Source organism: Peromyscus eremicus, chromosome 5 (genome assembly GCF_949786415.1).
Source record: "Peromyscus eremicus chromosome 5, PerEre_H2_v1, whole genome shotgun sequence".
Lineage (NCBI taxonomy): Eukaryota > Metazoa > Chordata > Mammalia > Rodentia > Cricetidae > Peromyscus > Peromyscus eremicus.
In genome coordinates this window covers 32,716,028-32,733,462 of record NC_081420.1, presented here as the reverse complement: position 1 = coordinate 32,733,462, position 17,435 = coordinate 32,716,028, and the positions used below count along the sequence as shown (strand labels likewise).

At 42.9% G+C, this 17,435-nt stretch overlaps 1 protein-coding gene across 1 annotated transcript in view; it reads left to right on the top strand.

The window, feature by feature from the left end:
• Positions 1 to 17,435, top strand: part of Mboat1 (membrane bound O-acyltransferase domain containing 1) — a 105,879-nt gene that overhangs the window by 50,013 nt on the left and 38,431 nt on the right. Inside the window, exons 2-4 of the mRNA XM_059262340.1 lie at positions 5,071 to 5,216; positions 6,252 to 6,329; positions 15,018 to 15,113. Of these exons, the coding sequence (XP_059118323.1) occupies positions 5,071 to 5,216; positions 6,252 to 6,329; positions 15,018 to 15,113 (320 nt within the window). The remainder of the gene's footprint in view (positions 1 to 5,070; positions 5,217 to 6,251; positions 6,330 to 15,017; positions 15,114 to 17,435) is intronic.

The window sequence follows — 17,435 nt, the reverse complement described above, 5'->3', positions numbered from 1 at the left end:
TGCTTTTTGTCACTGTTCTCAAGCTTGTGTGTTTGAAACAAAGGACAAAGGACAGTGGACTTTTTCAACATGCACAGACCTAGGGTGAACTATCATTCCACAGGGGTGGTAGCATCCAAGCAGGGCCAGCAGCTGGGTGGTCCTATTGGCAGTCATTTTGGTATAGCCTCTAGGTAGCTGGCTCCAGGTTATGGTGAGGCCCACAGCATCCCCTGCAGCCTTGGCTTTCTTTGGGCTCTGCCTATTCTCTACCTTCTGAGATAAGTGATGTCTACTTCAGCTCATGGGTTTGGGAAGAGGGTTTTTATTGGGCAGCGTTACAGGTTGGATTCACACGGTGAAGTCCTCCAGTGTCTTGGGATGTGACCGTGTTTGGAGATGGTCTTTAAGGACGTGGTGATGAGGGTGGGCCATATGGAATGTAGTAGAGTTGGTGTCCTTATACGGAAAATTAAGACAGTGACACACAGAGACAATGTGAGGATGCAGGTTAAGATAGTCAGTATACCTAAGGAGAAAAGCACCAGAGAAGCCAGTCTTGCTCACATCTCGGTCTCAGCCTTCCAGCTTCCAGAATCAGGAGATGATAAGTCTCTGTTGTTCAAGACACTTGCTGTGTGGTACTTCGATATAGCAGCACCAGAAATTCTATAAGCAGCTGGCAGTTTTCCCTGAGTTGTAGTGCTTCTTGGGAAAATGCTAGGAACTGAGACTTAGTGGTACAGAACCACGAGTGACCTCCGTGGGCTTTGTGGACCTTCGTGGGCTTTGCTGTGACTTCAGCCATTGCACTTCATGCTAGTGTTCCTAATTGTCTCCCTGTGTCTAGGGGAGCAGGCTATGGCATAAGGCTGTCAGAATCATTAGTGCAAAATCATTGTCCTCCATCCATCCTAAGTACTCAATAGAAGACACTTATGTTCAGGATGAGAGGAGCTATCAATGGAAAAATCTGCTGGGTTACAAAGTTATGCACATTGATTATCCATCTTTAATAACATTTGCTTACCCACAGGCTGGGGAGAAAAACAGTCTTGTTGCAGACTTAAAAACATGTCTTGCTGACATTCCAAGGTGCTGGTAATAAGGATCTCTTTGAAAGTGAAAAGTAGCTAAAGGGTGTGGAACAGACACTTTTTGTTCATTGAAACAGAAGACAGAAGGGAGTCACAGTCTGAGTTCCCCCTTCGGCTTTTTGAGAGTACTGTTTGTGGTAGAAAGACTTTCCTTTGAGTCAGGGATCATTTAATCACGTTGGTTTTGTCTTGGTGCGCATAAAGCAGCGCTGTGGAGGAAAACGTTCCAGGCCTGCCCTCTTGCCTGCCCCTCTTGGTGTACTGCTAGTACACCGCAGGAGGAGGGGGAAATCATTTTAGACCTTTGATATGTGCTATCTGTTAAAAATAGTGCTCTTGCCTCTCTTCAATTAGGAGGAAGGTAATATTTTTAGGTCCGGACACAGTTTGTTTTTAGTTGGAAGCCATGAAGGCCATGAGACAGAAATCCCCAAACAGCAGCTTTCTACTGGAGTGGGTGAATAGCCGAGGTTATTTATGAGTCCCATTTGAAAAGCTCAGCACAGCATACCCTGGGTGGGTGGGATAAGAAAGCACACTTTGGGGGTGTGTTTGATTGCCTCCAAGTGCCTTTGAAATCTTGTAAAGGCTGTGGAAATTGAGCTTGTGCTGGATCTGAGTCATGCCAGCTTAGCTTGTGTTTGGGAATCTGATCAACAAAACAGCTGCCCTTTACTTCTTTGTACAGCAGGTCCACACAATGCTGTAATTGTGGTGACAGGGCTGTTAGCGCTCAGGAATGAAACTGCAGCCCCCAGCATGCCTCTGGAGGCTGCAGTGCTGGAAAAGGAAATAACCCACCAGTGTCCAGTGTTCCATGTGAATGTGAAGGATTTAATAAAACAATATCATACAGCATGCCAGCACAATTTCTTTATCATGCTTCCTCTAAGAGGTGGGGTTTAATCTTTAGGGGCTTTGGTGTATGTTGAATTCTTTTCATGAAGCAAAGTTTCTAGAATGAAAAGGAAAAAATAAAGATCTCTCTCCTTTCCATTCCCCTTTCTGGAAACTTCCTTGACTTTCAAGTTTGTCTCTACTGTGTGTTTATAAAACTCAGCTTAGGAGCTGAAAACCCAGAGAATAACTGGGTTCAGGGCTGTATTGCCTCTTCATACAGAAGCAAAGGATGAAGGTGACTTGGGTACCATATGAATGTTGGGTGGGAGAGAGACTGGGTACAGAGCAAGCAGGGAAGGGGTTGGGGATGTCAGTTGGAAACAGCCCTACAAGAGTTGGTGAATTCATCCTGCACTCAACTTCTGCACATGCTAATTTTGGGAATGTAGTCTACTAGAGAGTGCATGCACTATTTCAAGAGGTCATATGTATTAGCTTCTTCAGTCTAAAGATGACCCTAGGTGATGGTGGAGCAGGGGACTGATCAAACACCAAGGAGAAGCAGGGGACTGATCAGAAACCAAAGGTGATCAGGCATGAAGGGCCGCGGTGTGGTTCTTACTAAAACTAAGGCTGTATCTAGAAGATACAGGAACCTCAATGAAGTTTGGGCAGGAAGAAATCTTAGCCAGTTCAAACAATACAATCATTTTTAAACCGTATTCTTTTTGTTTTGTTTTCTTGTAGTTTGAGTTTGAGATAGGGTCTTGCTGTGTAGCTTGGCTGGCCTAAAAAACAGCGAATAACCTAGGCTGCCTTCAAAATTGTGATAATGCTCCTGCCTCCACCCCCCAAATGCTGGAATTATAAGTATACACCATTATGCCTGACTGGATTGTGTCATTGGTTATTTAGCTCACTGAAAGCTTTCTTTCCCTTTCACACTACAGTTTCAAAGTGGATTATGCTGAGGCAGAGTGGGGGGGGGGCACAACATGTGTTATTGGATCTCGCCCATAAAGTGCCCCGACTAGGTAGATCTGGAGAAGGTCTGTTTCTAACTGGTTTCCAGGCAGTGCTATCACTACTGTCCTGAGGGCTGTGCTCTAAGAAATACTAATTAATATATATATATATATATATATATATATATATATATATATATATATATATATAATCATTTCTCATGTGCAAATGCTGCACGATTCCTGGCCAAACAACGAATCAAGCAAATTTCTGTGTGGCCACTCTCCTGAGTAAAGATGCTGTACTGTGGTTATAGGCTGCTTCCTGGGCTGAGAGGAAACAATGTGTGATAAACACACACACACACACACACACACACACACACACACACACACACACTTTTAATCTTTTTTAGACAAGATCTCACTGTCTACTCTGAGGCTATCCTTGAACTAGCAATTCTCTGCCTCAGCCTCCCCTCTGCTGGAATTACAAGAGTGCTCTGCTACACCAGTTTCTCACTCTGTTTTGTGTGCATGCATGCCAGTTGTTCATTTAGCCTAGATTAAAAGGTAGGACCAAAGCTTGCATAGAGGCTCCTAAGTCCTTTTCTCTGGATCTTTTCAGGTCATAAGTAAAGGTGGAGTCTAGTGGGAACAGGTGTGTTTGGGTGTCTGGTGATATACAATCTTTTAAACATAGAAGAAACAGTACAGCCATCCTTAAAGACAACAAATCTTTCTGAAAGTACTATTTTTCTATCAGGGATCTAAAGTATGGTTGCTTTTTATTGAGAAAACAAAATGAGCTCATGTGGAATGATACCCCCTCTTTCCTCCTCCCTTCCCTCTCTTCCCCACCCTCTCTTCTCCCCTGGTACAGAGCTAATGAATTTTAGTAACTGCTGCCCCCCTTTGAGTCTTGGAAAAGTGCTGATGAAACCTTGTGGTGTCATAAATCCTTTTTTTTTTAACTTATTGCTTTCTCAAAGTGCCTTGATACAGATTTTCATCCTCAGTACTTTGAAGGGTTTGCATTACTTTTCTAGCTTTTGATAATGATTGAACCACTCAACATGTTTGGAATTAGATTGCCTCAAGTTTAAAATGCAATGATACATGTTTGTTCTTTCTAAAAAATTAGCTGATCTTTCCCATGGATTGTGAGGAATACATTTTTTCTCCCTCACTTCTTCCCACCCTTCCTTCCTTGGTTTGCATATATAGCCCAGGATGTCCTTGAACTCATATATGCAACCAGGGATGATGACCTTGAACTACTGATCTTCCTGCCTTGGCCTCCCCATGATGTACTTCTTCCGGGGAGGCTCCACCTACTAACAGTACATCGACCTTTGAAAAATCATCAGCTGTGGACTCAAAAGTTCCAACACGTCAGCCTGTAGGGGGTGTGCTGCATTTAAACCACAGCACAAGGCATGCCAGACCATATACCCTTCCTTTTAGGGAAGTGCTGAAAGTCAGGAAAGGAGACCCAGTCAACAGATTTCCTATCTCCTTAGAGCAGTGGTTTTCAATCTGTGGGTCATGAACCCTTTGGGGTTATATTAGATATCCTGCATATCGGATATTTACATTATGATTCATAACACTAGCAAAATTACAGTTATGAAATAGCAACAAATATAGTTTTATGGCTGGGGCGTCACCACAGCATGAGGAACCGTATTAAAGGGTCACAGCTTTAGGAATGTTGAGGACCGATAAATATTAGACACTAAAATTTAATTCAATGGAAGGAGAGCATTTGAAGATTTGAAGGGGCTGGAGAAGGGACTTTCGGTTTATCATTTCGTTATTTTCTTTATTTTTTTTTTGTGTATGAGTGTTTTGCCCACACTCATGCCTGTACACCACATGCATGTGTGGTGCCCAAGGAGGCCAGAAGAGGGTGTCAGATCCCCCGGAAACGGAGTTTTGGATGGGTAAGAGCTGCTGTGCGTGTGCTGGGAACTGAACAAGTGTTGTCGACCTCTAAGCCATCGTCCCAGCCCTGGTCATTACACCATATGAAAGCAGCATTCTTCTGTTGCTCATTCCTTCTCCAAACACTCAGCTCAGGGGGAAATCTAAGTTTCAGAGGCATCTTGGTATAGACACCTGAAAAGCCCCAACCAGACTTATACATAGGCAAAGCACTGAAAAGTCTTTATTCTCTGTCTCCACAGGTTAACTTCGTGGCTTGCCAGCTCTTTGCCTTGTCTGCTGCTTTCTGGTTTAGAATCTACTTACATCCTGGTAAAGCCAGCCCGGAGGTCCGTCACACATTGGCCACCATTTTGGGCATTTATTTCGTTGTGTTTTGTTTTGGCTGGTGAGTATGAACCTCATAAATCCTAACGTTTATCACTTGGACGTTTTGTGATGATATTCTTGGTAAGAAATACATGACATTGTAAAATACCTCCTGTATTGAAAAGTTTGGAGAGATTGTGAATGTTGTAGATAACTTATTGTAAACTAATTGGGATGTCCTGGGAACCTTCGCTCATGTCAGAGACTAGAGCTGGCAAAGAAGCTAGCCATTGGAAGTCAGTGCTGTCTTTTCCCCTTAGGATTAGACCTCTACAGACCTCCTTAAGTCATGTGGATGGAATGCTATAAGGATTAATTCTTCCCAACAAGGGACCCCTCCTTAATCTTTGCAAATGTTCCTGTGTTTCTTGTCTTGCTGTTGGAACCTTGGTGTTAGTCCAAAAGTTTCAGTGCAGGGATTAGGGCCATGAGTCATTCTCTATCAGATGGAGGGTTAAGCTTAGTGTAGATACCTCCTAACACCCAAACATGGCAAATACCTAGGGAGTGGTACTTCTTAGGGTACATGCTTTAGAGACTAACATTTCTAGAAGTATCTCTTCAGGGAAATTTGTGAGTTTGTCGAAGGTATTAGGATACTTCTCTAACCCTGCCACAAACCATTGGGAAAGGATGCATATTTTGAATCAGCCACTGTGTTAAAAAAAACAAAACAAAGCACCCCTGGTATATGGGGAAGAGGGGTTTTGGTACTGGTATTCTGAAACTTACAAAAATAGCTATGGGACTTAACAAGCATAGTCCACTCAAAAGAATTCCTTTTGGGCTTTCAACTTTATATGGGATGCGAACATCTTCAACTACTCACTTACTGATTCCGGACGTTCCAATGGCTGCAACTGCAAACTGTGTCCAGGTTTCCCGGTGTCTTTTTGAGATATAGTGTTTTGCTTCCATAGAACAATTCTTTGACTTACGTTCTCTCATGAGTTAATGAATCCTTCGCTCTTTGGAATGGGTAGGGGTGGGTTATCCAATGCGTAGGTCAGTATGAATTTTTCTTAGCGCCTCCCTCTTTTCTTCTATCTTAAAGGTATGCTGTACATCTCTTTGTGCTGGTGTTGATGTGTTATGGAGTCATGGTCACTGCAAGTGTATCCAATATTCACAGGTAAGATCCTGAGATTGAGCAGTGTTCGGGGAGGAATTTTGTGATCTTCTGAAATGTGTTTTGCTTATTCCCCCTGAGTGATGTGTCTAAGGGCCTCCAGGATGTCAGAGAACAGGGAAGAGAGGAATCTTCAGAAAAGGACTTATGGAAAAAGGATGCAAAGTGGGATCCAGTTGAAAGAAGGTTTATCCATTTATCAGGCAGCCTCAAGCTGGGCACAACTTAGATATTCTTAGTATGATGCAGCTGTAGAAAGAAATAAATTCTGGAGAAACAGAATGATATGTTTGCACCTCAGAATAAATGTGTTGAATGAAGGAAGCCACCTGGATTATGTTTTAGAAAACACAAGCTAATCTATGGTGTGGGGTGGTGCCAGGAGATGGGTCAAGGTCATGAAAAGAAGCATGTATAAATGTGCAGGGGTGAGGCAAAGTCCGTTCTCAGATTTGAGTACAGTTTTCTAAGTGTTTGCATATATCAAAACTCACTAGTTGTAGACTTTGAATATGTAAATGTATAGTATATAAGAGAACTATTCAATGAGAAAGAGCTAAGTTGTGCTGTGTTGTTGGCTTTCGAGGCACAGAGGTAGTTTAATTCTCCCTTGAAGTCTGTATGATCACATGATCAGCAGATAGACTGGTGGAGTGGGTTTGACAACATCTGTCTGTCTTTCCTGTGGTCTGTCTGAAAACTCAGTGTTGATTCTGCCTTTTGTGAACTCTAGAAAGTTATTTTTAATGTTTCTTTTATTAAAAAAAATTTATTTGGCAGGGGTGGGCGCTGGAGAGAAGGCTCACTGGTTAAGAAAGGATGTATACTGCTCATCCAGAGGACCCAAGTTCAGTTCCTAGAATCTAAGTGTGGTGGCTCACAGCTGCCTATAACTCTAGCTTCAGAGAACTCACCTTCTGGCCTCCTTGGACACCTGCATTCGAATGCACATACTCACACCCATACACACACAATTAAAAATTAAGTAAATCTTCAAGAATTTATTTTTATTTATATGTATGCATGTGCCTGTGTGAGTTTATGTGCCCCACGTGTGTACAGGTGCCTGAGGAGAGCATGAGGTCCCCTCAAACTGGGGTTACAGGTGGTTATAAACCCCATGGTACAGATACTGGGAATTATTCGCTGTCACAGCAGTAAGCCATCTGAGCTGCTGAGCCCTCTCTTCAGCTGCTAGTGCACTTTGTGAATATAAAGACTTTTATCTTTTGCTTATGTTGTGTTTTCAACATTTGGAACGATTCTTGGTACAGGCAACAGTGAAGGCTCAGTAGATATTTATGAAAGTAACAGCCAGGGTGCTTTGAAAAGGTACTTGCAGGCCAGGTATGGTGATGCACGCCTTTAAGCCCAGCACTCAGGAGGCAGAAGCAGGTGGATCTGTGAGTTTGAGGCCAGCCTGTCTACAGGGTGAGTTCCAGGACAGCAGGGCTGTACAGAGAAACTCTGTCTCAAACAAAACAAAACCAAACAAAGCAAAAAACCCAAAGCAAGCAAACAAACAAACAGGATGCTTGCACTTGCTGTTTCTCTGTTCCTGGCTTCTATGAAAGCCCCCCTTCTGGCTTCCAGAAGTCCTTAATTAGTAAGGCCATCACCACACTTCTTCAAAACACTAACATGTATCTTTTCAGTATATCATTTTGTTGTTACAATAAATTTTTCATTTTCAGAGGAAAGTCTTTTTATGTGCTTTTAAATTTCATAGTCTTCCAACTTTGTGTCCAAATGAGCTGTGGAAATGTGCTTCCTAAGCTCTCTCTCCTTGAAAAGATATTCCTTCTGGAGGAAAACTGGGAAGTCTGTTTTATTGATTTGAAAAGGATAAGTTCTGTAAATGCTTTACACAATATGTATAATGCTTATAAAAGCCTTTTTAAAAATGTCATGGTCTGGGGTTGGGGGTGAGATTGCTTGTCTTCTTAAACATGAGTTTGAACAGCAGTTAAATCAGTGGTTCTCAACCTTCCTAATGCTGAGACCCTTTACTACAGTTGTGGTAGCCCCCAACCATAACACTATTTTTTTTCTTTTCTGGTTTTTAGAGAGAAAAACTCTGTGTAGCTTTGCGCCTTTCCTGGAACTCACTCTGTAGCCCAGGCTGGCCTCCAACTCACAGAGATGCCTCTGCCTCCTGAGTGCTGGAATTAAAGGTATGCACCACCACCGCCCAGCCCATAATACTGTTTTCATTGCTACTTTATAACTGTAATCTTGCTACTGTTATGAATTGTAATATAATTATCTGTATTTGCTGATGGTCTTGGGTGAGCCCTGTGAAATGGTCATCTACCCCGAAAGGGGTCATGACCTATAGGTTGATAACCACTGAATTAAATGATTAGTAATAATGTTACATTTTGTAGCACATTTCCTTTTCTTTTTTTCCATTTTGTCACATTTGTTTTTTTTTTCTTTTATTTTTTCCTCTTAAACAAAAACACAAAGTATGAAACAACAGTCAAACAAACAAAAACCCGAAATCCTCCTGGATTCTATTAGATGTTCGCCAGCTATTCCTGAGCACACTGTCTGCCCTGGGTGTAGACGTGATGCTCCCGGCATCACTCCATTGAACTAAACTACTTTTCTTTATCCGCCAGTCATCAACAGCAGATAGCTTCTTGGTGAGGGGTGGGACTTTGCCATTACCTATGATAATCTTGTCTGCTCTTCCTCATACTGTCATGGCACTTATGGGGTACGTTCTGGTTTTTAGAGGGTCAAAAACTAGCCCTTGTTCCGCGGCAGGCCTAGTTTTCCAAGTCCCACTGCAGAGTCTGGGAATGGGACACTCCAACCTGGGCAGAGCTGAGCAGTTCACAGACAGACCGTGATTTTCACCATAATAATTTTGTGGTAGCAGAAGGCTCTGCTATGAGAATAAACATGGAAGATGCTCAAACTTGTTCTTCCTCTTTCTGTTTGCTTGAGTGGTTGCCAGTTTGCAGAAGCAGGGAGTGGTCCAGTTCCCAGAGGAAGAACTCCATGTAACTTCAACCATGTTCCAAAGTTGTTTTCCTCAGTTGTTTCAGGGAAAGAACAAGAGGCTGAGGTCAGAAAATGTGAACTCCGGACAGGTGGGTTAGCCTCCCCGGGATGAGCTTTCCCCAACTCCCTTGAGGTCTGGGCTTTGTAAAAGTGTGAATGACTTTTTTCTTTTAAATTAAAAATTGTTGTGTGGTTATTTTTGAATGATTATGAATACCCCCTCATGTGTGTGCAGGTGTGTGTAGGTAGGCGTATGCATGTGGTACATGCATGGGTATGCATGCATGCATGTATGCAGAGACCAGAGCTGAATGTCAGATGTCCTGGTGTCCTCCTCTGGTGCTGGACATCTTGTTGGCTTGAGACACTGTTTCTCACTGAAACTGGGAGTTCACTATTTTTGTCTAGGCTGGCTGTCCAGAAAACTTCTAGGATCTGTCTGTCTCTCCTCCTGCCCAACTGCTAGAGTTACAGGCAAGTACAGCCATGACCAGGTTTTACATGGGTGCTGGGATTTGAACTCAAGTCCTCATGCTGGCATGGCAAACATTCTCACCCACTGAGCCATCTTCCCACTCCTCTTGATTGCAAAGTCTGAAGACTCTGATTTCATGATCCCATCTAAATTGTCCTCCTTTTCATGTCCAGTGTTGGGAGTTCCATCTTGTGGCTTGGAAGGGATATGGAAAGGTAGTGTTGTCTGCTCTATAGGAACCCATTTCTGGCCTAGCTGTTGCTCAGGATATTTTCAGAGAATTCTTAGGTACTACCTATTTCCATTCCAATCACAGTATTGGGCAGGAAGCACAGGCATCAGCTTGTTGTACTGGGACCAGCTGAAGCAGATCTGCTCCATATCTTCCAGGATGGAGGCCTTGTGTGACAACTGGTGATTTAGTTAATTGATTCTGGAGACCTTGTTTGTGCTACAAACTAGACTAAGCTCCTTTTAATGTATTTCTATTAGTTTCAATATATAAATGATTAATATATCAGTTGATACTTGATTTTATTATTGCTAACACAGTCTTTCTAAAACAATCGTGTAGGATATAGATTTTATTTTATTTTTTGAGTTGAGGTAATGAATGCTTATGTAAGTAAATTCAGGTTGATGATTTCTTATAAAGAGAATACACCCAGCCAGGCCAACAAGAGAACATTACTAACTATCCTGTCCCAATCTCTGCCACACACTCCTCTTTCCAAAAATAGCCACCATGCCAGTTTCTCATACCACAGATTGCTTTTACAAGTGCTGGGGTTTGAACTCCTATTATTTTGTGTTCACAATATATGTTTTCTGCCCCACACAGGAATTCAGGTCAAGCCAGGGCAAGAATGCCCTGTTGTATTAGGGTTCAGTACTTATCCCTGTCATTGACAGCTGTGGTTTAGTTACAACCACTGGATTGAATCTGTTTACCTTGTAAGCCAGGGAAGAAACAGGTGGGACGATAGTTGACCTGGTTCTAGAAGAATCTATTGTCTGTTGAATCTGCTTTGTACTTTCGCCTTGAGCTCATGAACTGTCTGGAGAAGGCAAGTGGAAGCCAGAGGCAGCGAGGCTTCCTCCCACTCCTGCTCTTGCTTCTCAGGGCACATGTTCTTGGCCATTGACTTTATCAACTGTCTTCGTGGTTAGAAGGGATTGAGGATGGATCCAAGGTAAGGGGAGCTTTTGTGTATGGAGTAGGCTGACTATTCTTTATCGAAAATGTTTTGGAAAGAAGTGTTTCCAGTTTTGAAGGCTTTAAGATTTTGGAATATGAGTGTAGACCACAGTGGCATGAATATTGAATCTGGAACCTTAAGCTTGGAGATCTTTTGCAAACTGAATTTTTTGAGGGCTGACATGACACTTCTTTTTTTAATTGTGGAGTGTTTTTCATTTTAGAACGTTTCAGATTTTGAACTTTTTGGTTAAGCCCATTTAACTCTCACTGTTTTCCTTTTTTCTTTTTGGTGACGCTGAGTAGGACGCTCAGGTCCTACTTGTGCACAGTAGGCAAACGCCCGATCATTGCCCTTCACCTGTAACATTGTCCTCCATGACTAAGGTTAAAGAGAAACAATGTTGTGTAATGCTTTAGAGAACTCTTTATGCTCGCTATCTGGCTATTGTCCTTACTTTACTACTCTCTGGGCTGACCCAGAATTCATGAGTTATTTTAATGCTAACATGTGAGTTTCAGTACAATTTAATGTCAGAATATTCATCTTCCCTGGTTTATGACATATGTTAGAAGTTATAGCTTTTGGATTTATGTCTCTATCTGTTGGTTTCCTGAGACATTTAAAATGTTAAGTGTATTCATTTCTTCTGATAGTCATGATACCCTCTCTACCCCCAATCCGTGTGTCAGGCAAAGGGCTGGGATGCTCAGGGTTCCAGTGAGTTGGGGGAGCAGATGTCCATGTGGATGATTTTAATTTATTAGTGTTCTGTACTAGAAGAATACAAGCAGCTGAGCAGTGATTTATGCTGGGCTTGGGGAACAGGGGTGGTGTAATAAGTGGGATGCTCCAGAGGAGCAAGACCAATAGAATATATATATATATTTCTCCAGACATGATGGTGTATGCCTTTAATCTCAGCACTTGGAAGGCAGAAGCAGAGGCAAGTAGATCTCTGTGAGTTCCAGGCCAACCTGGTCTACATAGAGTGAGATCCAGGCCAGCCACAGTTACAAAGATACATGGTGAGACCCTGTGTAAACACACACATACACACACACACACACACACACACACACACACACACACACACACGCACACAGTGGGGGGGGCAAAGGCAGAGACAGATGGAGAGACAGACAGAGAGAGACAGACAGACAGATATACACATAAAGGGGCTTTATTAGATTGGCTTACATGGTGGAGGCTCAGTAGTTCATCAGTGGTTATCTACTGGAAAGGCAGAGAACCTTGTAGTTACTTATTCTAGGAATTTAGATGTCTCAGAAGTCATAATCTGGCACTAAAACCTGGAACTCCTTGGGTTCTGAGCCCACACTGGAAGGCTGGAGAAGCTGGAGTCTAATGATAGCTGCACATGCTCAAAAATAAGCAGCTCGGACTGGAGAGATGGCTTAGCAGTTAAGAGCACTGGCTGCTTTTCCAGAGGGCCTTGGTTCAATTCCCAACACTCACATGGTAGCTCACAATCACCTGTAATGCCAGTTCCAGAGAATCTGATGCCCTCTCTTGGCCTGTGTGGGAACTGCACACACTTGGTGCACAGGCATACATGTAGACAAAACACTCATACATATAAAGTAAAATTAGTAAATATTTAAAGAAAAGAAAGAAAGAAGTAGGTGTACACACCCTTAGACTTTGTATCTATATACGTGTTGGAATTGCCACCCACTGTAGCATGAATCTTAAAAGTTCTTATTAATAAAATCAAACCTGAGGCAGGTATTGGGGTGAACTGGAAGATCAGAGAACCAGAACAAGCCACAGCTACCTCACCTCGCCGGATCCTCAGCTGGTCTTGTTTTCTCAGACTGGAGGCCTCTGTGTCCTCATATCCGAATGGCTCTCAGCTGAACTGTGCTGCTCAGAATCTAAAAGCTTAACCAGCCAAATGCTTCTAGTTTCTGGTCCTCACGCCTTATATACCTTTCTGCTTTCTACCACCACTCCCTGGGATTAAAGGCTCACTTTCTGGGATTAAAGGCGTGAGTCACCATGCTTGGCTGTATCCTTGAACAGATGGATTTGAACAGATAGCCTCTGGAATGCTAGGATTAAAGGCGTGTGCTACCTCTGCCTATCCTAAGTATCTAGTGGCTGTTCTGTCTCTGACCCCAGATAAGCTTATTAGGGTACACAATATTTTGGGGAACACAATACCACCACAACCCACATTGAGGGTTGATCTCTCCCTTCAGTTAATCTTCTCTGGAAATATCCTCACAGATGTGTCCAAAGGTGTATTTCCTCAGCAATTTTAAATCTAGTCAAGTTGACAACCAAGATCAACTGGGGAGGATGTCTGAGCAAGTGATAGTGGAGAGGTGGCTTTGGGGCTGAGTCCTGCCTGAAAACCAGGCAGTTTCCAGATGAGCTGTAGGATGGAGAAGGAGTAACAGGAAAAGGAGGGGCATACAGAGAGGCATCTGGCCTGAAAACACAAGCTGCAACTGTGGACCACTGGCAGGCCAATGTAATCGAGCGTTAAATGGACATGGCACACAGCTGAAGATGAGTCTACATGGTGGAGGAGAGCTTAGCGTGGGATATCCCTTGCATACTGTGTTCAGGAGTTTTTATTTGACTTGACGGTGAGTTCATTGGACACTTTAAAGAAAAGTACTGCTCACATACTTATTTGTACATTTAACACATAGTAGATGGATTTGGCTAACAAACACTAAGGGACATTTGTGCTTTCACGGAACGTACAGTCAAGAAAGGGAGACAGTAGCTCACTCATCAGAGTGTCTTAGTCTGCTTAGGCTGGCAGCAAAGCACTCTAGCTAGGCTAGCTAGGTGGCTTATAAAAGACAGAAATTAGTCTGTCATATCTCTGGAGAATGGAAGCCAGGTTTTAACCAGCTTAGTTGGCTTCTGGTGAACATCTATCTTCTTGCATTCTTTTATGGGAAAGCTCTCTGGATATCCCCTGGCTTTCCCAGATTTGCCTCAAATTTCCTATGTACTTGAGGATGACTTTGAACCTCTCATCTTCCTGCCTCAACCCCTCGTGTGCTGGAATTACAGTTGTGTGCCACCACAATGGGCACAGAAGGATCTGTTTTATATAGGTTCTGATCCCAATCACTAGGGCTCTCTTCCTATGACATAATCATCTCTCAAAGACTTTAGCACCCGATACCATCACACTAGAGGTTAGGGTTTTAACATACATATAGGGTTTTTTTTTTTTTTTTTTTGGTTTTTCGAGACAGGGTTTCTCTGTGTAGCTTTGCGCCTTTCCTGGAACTCACTTGGTAGTCCAGGCTGGCCTCGAACTCACAGAGATCCGCCTGGCTCTGCCTCCTGAGTGCTGGGATTAAAGGCGTGTGCCACCACCACCCGGCACATATAGGGTTTTAACATTTCTAAATTGGGGGCATGCATTCTTCCATTGCACAGATTATCATATGTCTTTAAAATTACAAGTTGATAAGAATACATAAATACGTAAATGTCTCTCAGTGTTCATTGCCACAGTTGTGTATTGCTAGTTCATATGTCATATTGTCTGTGCCATCTCTCTGAAAAACACAGGGGAGTTGCTCACAAGTAAGTGATAATGGATGCCTGAGGTGTGGGTAGGGAGAGTTGTGAGCATATGGTAGTGATATGTGTTTAGTGAAGCTCATCATATAAATGTAATGGTTTGTGCCAAGAATAAGTCCAAGAACATGCCCATATGTACCTGGTACCAATTAAACCAGAATAGCTAGAGGAAGAACCTAGGGGTTTGCAGGTTGTAAAGCTGTTCCAGTTGATACGTTTTGCGCCAAAGCTGCAGTTTGGGTAAGAAAAGATGAAGGGCTTAGAGGAGTGGAAAGGGGAGATGGGATGGACTAGGATGTAGCTGGAACATTCAAGACTTTGTGACCAGTCACTTGTAGAGGATGAGAGAGAGAGGACAAGGAGAGCATTTATTGAGTACCTTATTGTCATGCACATTAATCTGGTCCCCTGTGTTTTGGGTTTCAGGTATTCCTTTTTTGTAGCAATGGGCTACCTTACGATATGCCACATCAGCCGAATATACATCTTCCACTATGGAATTCTCACTACAGATTTTTCTGGGTGAGTATCTTAATTGGATGGGGACGTGTTTGACTGATGACTTTGACTAAGTCTCTCAGGGTCTATAAACACCAAGTACACATTAAGGATTATCATGACCAGCTAAATTACAGTGAGATGCTGTGCTAATGAGGGTGAGGTAAAAATCTTACTTGTTCTGTACAACTGTTAGTTCTATACATTATAAGAAGGTCACAGATTACAACCCAGGAACCTCCTCCCCTCCCATTTTCTTTAGTCTTATTTGAACACAGTTAGGCATGCGATTATGCCTTGTTTGCAGCCGCTTTTGTACTACAATGGCAGGGTAGAATAGTTATACATATGGCCCACAAAACCTGAAGTACCTATTCTGTTTCCTGTTAGGGTTTTTACTGCTGTGATGAAACACCATGACTTAAAAGCAGGTTGGGAAGAAAAAGTGTTAATTTGGCTTATACTACCGATTCACAGTTCATCATTCAAAAGAAGTCAGGACAGGAACTCTAGCAGGGCAGGAACCTGGAGGCAGGAACTGATGCAGAGGCCATGGAAGAGTGCTGCGTACTGGCTTCCTCCCCATGGCTTGCTCAGCTTGCTTTCTTATAGAACCCAGGACCAGGAGCCCAGGGATGGCACCACCCAAGATTGGCTGGGCCCTCCCCCATCAATCAGTAATTAAGAAAATGCCCTACAGCTGGATATTATAGAGGCATTTTCTTAATTGAGGTTTTCTCCTCTCAGATGACCTTAGCTTGTGTCCAATTTACATAAAACTTTACAGCACACTTCCTTTATATATTTCATCTTTTTTAAAGGATTTAAAAAGTGTGTGTGTGTGTGTGTGTGTGTGTGTGTGTGTGTGTGTACAACTTGAATGCAGTATGGTGGAAGCTAGAAGAGGACATTAGATCCCTGCAGCTGGAATTATAGATGGATGCCAGCCAGAGAAACTGATCTTGAGTCCTCTGGAAGAGCAGGAAGAATTTTAACTGCTGAGTCATCTCTCCAGCCCCCTGTACTTCACCTCTTACTAGTTAATAATACGCCATAGCTGATAAACAAGTGGTACCATGATGCCTTTTAGCATCCTTTGGCTCTACTGAACCCATGATTCCACCTCCAGATCCTCTAGACTTGTATCAACTACAAGGGAAGTCCTTGGTACAGCTAGTGACCTGTGACTTGATGGACCATCCCCCTCCATACTGGCCCTCTGATACAGGCCATTGCTAACTCTGTGTCATGGCGCTGAGACATCTGGAGTCAGCAAAGTGAATAGAGCACTTAGCTTCAAGAATGAGGAACTAACTTTGATCGCCAGAACTCACAGAAAAAAGCCAAGTATAGTGGCACATGCACGTGATTCCAGTGCTGGGGAGATGGACATAAGTGGATTCCTGGGCTCACTGGCCAGTCAGCCCAGCCTACTTGGAGAGTTCCCGGTCGTGAGAGACCCTGTCTCAAATAACTAGGATAGCAATTGAGGAACAACACCCAAGGTTGTCCTCTGTCCTCTACAAGTGCACATGAGCCTGCGCGCGCGCGCGCGCGCGCACACACACACACACACACACACCTCTCTATCTATCTATCTATCTATCTATCTATCTATCTATCTATCTATTTATCTATCTATGTGTGTGTGTATGATATATATGTATATATGTATGTTCATATTAGTTCAAGCACAGCCTTTTATGACTCTTGTGGAATAAAGGCATTGTTGTTCCTGGTGACTCTATGTCATCTGATAGGAATTCCCCAGCATGGATCAGGAGAACCCAACTTCTCTCCTCTAGCTAGATTGCTTTTCATTCAGTGAATCCTTGGTAAATAGGCTTTGCTCTAAGGGGGGAAAATACATAAATTCCTATGAATCATAACAAGTGGATGTGCCACCAGTTATGAGGTGTTTAACAACATCAATTAAAAGAGGCTTATTTCATTGGTGTTAAATAAGGTTAAGAACTGGGACTGGCCTAAATGTGTGAAATCAATGGTGCTTGTGCTGTACATAGCCATAGGGGAAGTGATGATGCCTGTGATCAGTAATGCTGATAGTCAAGATCCATTGTCAACCTGATTAGATTTCGAGTCACCTAGGAGATTGGTGAGGTACACTTCTTGACATGTCTGTGAAGGTGTTTCCAGATAATTAACTGATGGGCTAGGATCCACCGTGAATCTGCATCAGCTTCTGCCTCCAGGTTCCTGCTCTGTGTGAGTTCCTGTCCTGACTTCTTTTGATGATGAACAGATATGGACATATAAGCCAAATAAACACTTTCTTACCCAACTTGTTTTTGGTCATGGTGTTTTGTTGCAGCAATAGAAACCCAA